The 7759-nt window shown below is 35.2% G+C and overlaps 1 protein-coding gene across 1 annotated transcript in view; it reads left to right on the plus strand.

Moving 5' to 3' along the window:
• The window catches only part of LOC106874127 (uncharacterized), a 55012-nt gene extending 51422 nt beyond the window's left edge, over window positions 1-3590 (plus strand). Inside the window, exon 3 of the mRNA XM_014921742.3 lies at window positions 3018-3590. Coding sequence (XP_014777228.1) covers window positions 3018-3238 — 221 coding nt within the window. The 3' untranslated portion in view covers window positions 3239-3590. The remainder of the gene's footprint in view (window positions 1-3017) is intronic.
• The last annotated feature ends 4169 nt before the right edge of the window (window positions 3591-7759 follow it).

The raw sequence follows: 7759 nt of genomic DNA on the forward strand, positions 1-7759 counted from the left end.
CAGATAGATAGACAGACAAACAGACAGACAGACAGACAGACAGACAGACAGACAGATAGATAGATAGATAGATAGATAGATAGATAGATAGATAGATAGAGAGGGGGATAAAAGAGGGGAGGAGGGGAAGGCGGACACACAAACAGATGAGGGCTGAAATCGTGCTTCCCATTAGAATTTGGGAAGGGCTTCGAGTAATATGAAGTGAAGTAGGGGTTCTTTTTATTTTGTTGTGCTCACCTCATTTGGATTCAGCTCAAAGAGGGAAATGGCTTTCAGGAAAAATCGAATATGCTTGAGAAACACGTTACACACGCACGCACACACACACACACACACACACACACACACACACACACACACACCAGTATATGCATGTATATACAGATGTAGATACATAGATATAAATATACGCACACATACAAACATTATATATATGCATATAAGAAAAGATTGGAAGATACATATCTATCCACACACACACACACACACACACACACACAGAAGCACACACGCAGACACACACACAGAGGCACACACGCAGACATACACACAGACACACACATATATAGATGCACGTACATAATAAATATTTCGTGTATGTTTATATCTAGAAGGAAATAATTAATCCAAGCGGCATGTGGTATTTTTCCTAATGATCGAAATCATTTAAAGTTATGTGCAGCTTGCTCTAACTTTAATTAGAGCTGCCGGTCTATGCCTGTGGTATTGTTTTTGTTTTTGTTTTTCTATTGCTAATTGATAACATAAAGTTTTATTTGTTTCCGTCCACCTCACCCCCACCCCCACCCACATCTGTCTTAACGTTTTAAACTTTTAAGTTTTTCTCTCTCGACGACAACGTGCTCAGCATCCGTTGGTTCTTCCTTGTCGTCTTTCAGAGTCTTAAATGTTGAAACATGTTGAATTGTAAATCGTTGTTTCAGTCGTAAATGATGATGATGATGGTGGTGATGATGATGATGATGATGATGATGATGATGATGGTTACAATCATCGGATCGAAAGAGTACTGGAGTCGGAGAAATGTAAGATTTTGTGGGAATTTCCTATTCAAACGGACAAGAAGTTGAAAAATAATAGACCGGGCATAACAATTAGAGATAAAGAACAGCGAAGTTGCTTACTAATCGATGCATCATGTCCGTTTGATTCCAAGATCGTAAAGGAAGGGGACGAAAAACAAAGAAAATACAGTCCCTTAAAATTTGAAATTGGAAGAATTCGGAGCATGAGAACAGTAAAGGCCGTGCCTATAATAATTGGTGCGTTGGAAACAGTAAGCCAAGATATAGACAAATGGTTGAAGGGGATTGGGATAGAATGCCCGGTAGCAATAAGAAAATCGAGGGAATCAAGAAGTGATATTCATCAACTTTTAGACATTACATTGGTCGATTAAATGGAGCCGCTTGAAACGGCCGTAATGTATTTACAGCTGTACATTCTTGTTACTCATTTACATTCTGTTCACCTAAATTGGAGCTGTGCAGACTATGCCGAACTGGCAAGGTGCCTCAATTTAAGTACCTAATTCCACTGAATCTTAATTATATATATATATTTGCGTATAACAAGGCCATATTTGCGTATATGTATATATATATATATATATATATATATATATATATATATATATGTACACATACATACATGCATACATTCATCGGCATTATAATATCTATTTATATATCTATATCTATTCATCAATAAATGTGTGTGTGTGTGTGTGTGTGTGTGTGTGTGTGTGTGTGTGTGTGTGTGTGTTATAATACCTTGAATAGGAGAGGAAATCTAGTGTCAGAACAAGAGAGAGATGGGGGATACCACTGGGTTGGGGATGAATACAGATTAAGTGTAGTCAAAGGTTTTAGTGCTAGGGTGGGGACGGAGGTAGAATACAAATGGATTAGATGGCTAAAGTGTATGCAAAGAAGTTACCGAGGAAAAGAGTCATAATTAAAAGGAAGTTGTTCGTAGAAAGAAAATTAATGATGCCCTGTCACAGATCCACGTAAATGACATCTCTCTACTCGCCATTATATGGAGGTACACTAAACGCAAAAATATTAGGCCTTAAATAGAACAAAAGAAACATAGGCCACGGAAGGAGGAGACAGACGTACAAGAAAAGTACAGAAATCATTGTCTTTTGTCTTTTGTCTCTCTCTATCCCCTATTTTCATTATAGTTTCTATTCTTTTTTACTTGTGTGTGTTTATCTCCGCCTTCCGTCACGTAGCCTTGCGCCTTTTCTTTCGTGTCAGATCCCTCAATTTCCAGCAAAAGGTGATGTCAAACACAAGGTTTATGACGCTTTATAAAGGAAGTATGAATTATGAATTGCAGAGATGTACTTCCGCTGGCGACTGATTTGAGACCTGCGTTTAAACTAAAACAATTACAGAGTGGAAAACTCGTTCTTGTGGTCTTTTACTTGTTTCAGTCATTTGACTGCGGCCATGCTGGAGCACCGCCTTTTAGTCGAAGAAATTGACCCCACGACTTATTCTTTGTAAGCCTGGTACTCATTCTATCGGTCTCTTATACCGAACCGCTAAGTTACGGGGACACACCAACATCAGTTGTCAAGTGATGGTGGTGGGGACAAACACAGACACAAAGACAAACACATAAATACACACACACACACACACACACACACACACATATATATATATATATATATATATATATATATATATATATGTATGTATACATATGCGACAGGCTTCTTTCAGTTTCCGCCTACCAAATCCGCTCACAAGGCTTTGGTCGGCCCGAGGCTATAGCAGAAAGAACCTTGCCTAAGGTGCCACGCAGTGGGACTGAATCCAGGACCATGTAGTTGGGATAAAACCGACAGGTTTTGTTAAAACGCGTTAAAATTATTGCAAGTAAATATTATTAATCAATTAATTCTTACCCTATATTATTGTTATATATATGTATATATATATATACATTAATCTGTTTTTCTTCTCTTACAATTTCAGTGGTCATCTACAACTCATTTTCCTGCGCTGTAAGGCCCACCTACGTGAAACCGGAAGGTTGTTATCTATCGACAGGATCCAGAAGTCTTACCAAAGTGTGCTATTGCTACGATTACTTATGCAACTCCGCCAACCTTCTTCGTAGCAACTGGGTGCCATTGTTGCTTCTCTTTCAGCTCCTCGTTATTCTGGCAATAAATCAGATGTGGACACTCGACTAGTCGACTAAAAATGAACATACGCATACATACACACACACACACACACACACACATGCACATACATGTGTGTGTGTGTGTGTGTATATACATATATATGTATGTATACACATATATACATATGTATGTATGTATATACATAGATATATACATACACATGTACATATAAGTTTCATACACATGCATACATATACATATAAGCCTCATTAACTTATTTCATACCCACATATTCACACACACACACACACACACACGTCTACACACACACACACACGTCTACACAGAAATTGGTTGATTCGATGTTTCATATATTTACTTACATATTCATATGCATATACACACACATACACATATACACACAAATATATATATATATATATATATATATATATATATATATATATATATATATATATATATATATATATATATATATATATATATATATATATACTATTAAGCAAGAAAATGGAGAGATTTAATTGCTAAAATTAATTAATAAACTAATTAATTTTATCCATTAACTTTCTCCATTTTCTTACTTAATGATATTTGATATTCATAATATATTTATTGAAGAAATATCTCTTCGCAGTAAAATATATTAAACCAGTATAACTTGAATGTATATATATATATATATATATATATATATATATATATATATATGTATGTATGTATGTACACATATTCAATCGTACATACATACGTACACATATACATATATTCACACACACACACACACACACACACACACACACACACATATCATATCTTCGTACACGATTAAAGCCATGAATCATGAAATTTTGAGGGGAGGGGTAAATGGGAAGTCGTGACCTTTATGCCTTATAAAATCATAGACTTGATGACATCTTACTTTCCGCTCTTCGACACTTGTAATAGTTTTAATATTCGCCCATAATGTGTTGTATGTCGGGAGGGTCATTATGTCACTAATAAACATGCACTGGTTCTATTTTACTTCTGTATTGTCTATTTTTGTTAGTTTCTTAACTTAGATAATAGAGAAGTGAAATGTAACCAGTGTGTGTGTACTTATTATTGGTATAATGACTCTCCCGAGATACAACACTGTAGTAGAAGGAAAGAAAAGGGAAAAAACCGAGCAACGAATACAAAAGGATATTATCAAATGAAAAAAGTTTGAGAAGCAGTAAATAGTGAGAAAGACAAAAAACATAATAAAGAAGTATCATAGAACCAGTGCATGTGTTTACTATAGCATAATGACCCTCCCGAGATACACACTATAGCAGAGGAAGCAGACAGAAAAGAATCGAGCAACGAAAACAAAGAGTAATAAGTGAAATGAAGAGAATTTTTAGAAAGCAGTAAGTAGTAAGAAATACACGCCAAAAAATAAAGAAGTGTAGTAGAACCAGTGCGCGTGTTTATTATAGCAAAATGACCCTCCCAAGAAACAACAGTATAAAAAAGACGAGCAACGAAATTTTTCCCAAAGGGTTTTACAGTTGTAAGCCATCTCTGTGTATCAGATATTTGTTGGAAAGACGACGTAATGTAACAAACAGCAACGATCTTATGTCTCACTCGTGTATTATTACTTTGTATACAGCTAAATATCTAAGAGTGCAAGCAGGGTTTCTACATGTAACGAATGTTTCTTTATGCTTCTATATCTAATCTAATCCTCACTGAATTAAAATTACGATCTGTTTACTGTATTTTAGAGAAGAAAAAGACCACATGCTGAGTTGCCGCATTGTAGTAGCTTAGCTGTAAACTCATTGGATGTTTTCCGTGGTGTTCTCTTTCTCTTTTTATTATTTGTTAGAATAAGAAAAGAAGAGGCGTATTCAGGTAGTTCTTGAATGAGCGAGAGGGATAATTGGATAAATCTAATACAGGTAACGATCCATTGGATTCCTGCAAATTTGGATAATTCCAGACTGAATTCCTTGAAAGAAAAGAACAATGAATCGGCAGAGGATTTGAGGCAAACATAAAACATCAAGTTTTACGATTTCTATGGCATCTATTTAGAGAAAATAAATGGCCTAGTAGTTAGGGAGTTGCACTCGCGATCATACGGTCGTGGTTTCGATACCCGTAAGTTGTGTTCTTGAGTACCAGTTGCGTACTGGGTCGATCTAATCGACTGGCACTCCCTCCCCCAAAATGTCGGGCCTTGTGCCTAAAGTAGAAAAGATTATTACTCATTTGTTGTTGTACACTGGGGGACATCACTCGGTTTTGGCCAAAGGTGGGCACAATTAATCGAAATGTTAACTTCGTTAACCGTTAATCCGTTAACTAAAAAGTTAACTTCGATAACCGTTAATCAGTTAATTCTTTAAAAATCTAACGGAAGTTATCGATAAACCGTTAACGTAAATTTTTATTAAAGAAAAAAAAATCAGGTTTTGATCTAAAACCAACTAAAAACATCCTTAAAAAGTGCCAAAATTATAAAATCTAACTTCAATTCAATTGAAGTTAACGGAAGTTAACTCAAGGTGACTTGAATTAACGGAAGGTCCGATAATGATTTTCCAAATTTAACGTAAACGTTAAATCGTTAACGAAAATGTTAACTTGGTTTTGGTGCTAGTAAATATGTTTCTGATCGTATGTTTAACCGTCCAGGGATGACCTACGATTAAACAACAACGACATCAACAACAACTCGTATCTGTTATCCAATTCTCGGATAATTACTGCACGGCGGTAGTTTTTATCAGTAGTTAACTTGTTTGTAGAGCGCTAAATATCGGCTGCTTCTCTGAACACCTGCGTCCAGTATTTTCTTTGTTGTCGGACATATTGTTATCTCCGTACCATGGGGAGAGCCTCAATTGAAAGTTTTTTGCTTGGCAGATCTAGACATCATCATAACCATTAACATATTGAATGAGCGCAATTCTTTGTTGCTGTTGCTACTGATGCTGTTGTTGTTGTTGTTGTTGTTGTTGTTGTTGTTGTCACTGCTGTCATCATTTAACCCCACGCCCACCCAAGTCGGCCTCGATCGAGCAATCCCATAATCAGCCATACATTCCAGCCCTGATTAAGGACGTAGTTTTATAAATCCAGGCCTGAACCTCTCTCCATACGGTTTCGCTCTTCACTTTTTTTTAATACTGGTATGGCGTAATTGAGATGGAGATTTAGCTACTATTTCTACCAAGTCGAACGACCACATAGCGGTTCCCTGGTTAGCTCGTAGAGTTCCTTCCCGACCCCCATATCCCCATATTGCGTTCCAAGGACAACGTAGGGGGCAATGGCGGTCCTATCGGTTATTGCTGTCATTTAATGCCAGATTAAACCTGATCGATTATCGATTACCCATTATCTCACCTCACCCATCTATTCCTAAAGTATGGAAACCTACTGCCACTATAACCAACGTGTACTGAACCCGAAACCAAGGAGTTGCAAAACGATCTTCTTAGCCACACAGCCGTATAACGAGAGAAAAATAAGGAACCTTAAATTATATATATTCATTACTTAGCTTTTGGCACAAAGTGCTCAACCGAAATTTGAGTGGTCGGGGATTCGATTCATGATAACGACTTGATGGTCCCTTTCCCACGTCTTCTAAGGATTTCAATCCGATCTTCTAAGATGTTTTCACACCTACCCTGCGTTCCAGACTTCTTTTGTTTTCTGTAAAATACCATTAAATTACTATTTGGGTCTTTGGGCTTTAATAATGATTTTTCATAACAAACCGTTGTGAGAAATAAGGTTTACAGGTTTCTGGAGATTTGATCAGCAGATGGCTTCTAATTTGAATGGGGTTGAAATTTCGTCTGCGCTGTAAGGGAGGGGTTACTCTAACCTTTACTCTAGAGAATCAGTCTAGCACTTTTTCGTATTCTTAGATACCCACTGGTTTATAGGGAAATTGTGTGTGTGTGTGTGTGTGTGTGTTGTAAAGAGATATATTCGTTTTATTTCTATCATCGCTTTAGATTGTCCTAAATTTTTTTCCTTCAACTTCTGCAGATATTCATACATAAAGACCACGTACATACATACATATATACATACATACATACATAGCATAGCATACACACACATATATATATATATGCACACATGTATATATACATACATACATTATATATAGATATGCAAGTATATACTCTCACAGTTTGAAATATATATATATATATATATATATATATATATATATATATATATACATACACATATCAAATACACATACATACACGTGTATATGTCCTCATAGTTTGACATACATGCATGCATTTACACACACATACACATGTATATACATATATATATATATATATGCATATATATATATATATATATACATACATATATGTATATACATATGCATATATATATAAACATATATATATATTTTTATATATATATATATATATATATATATATATACATATACACATATATATATATATATATATATATATATATATATACATATATATATATATATATATATATATATACATATATATATATATATACATTTATATATAT

This window comes from Octopus bimaculoides, chromosome 7, assembly GCF_046866305.1.
Source record: "Octopus bimaculoides isolate indiv1 chromosome 7, ASM4686630v1, whole genome shotgun sequence".
NCBI lineage: Eukaryota > Metazoa > Mollusca > Cephalopoda > Octopoda > Octopodidae > Octopus > Octopus bimaculoides.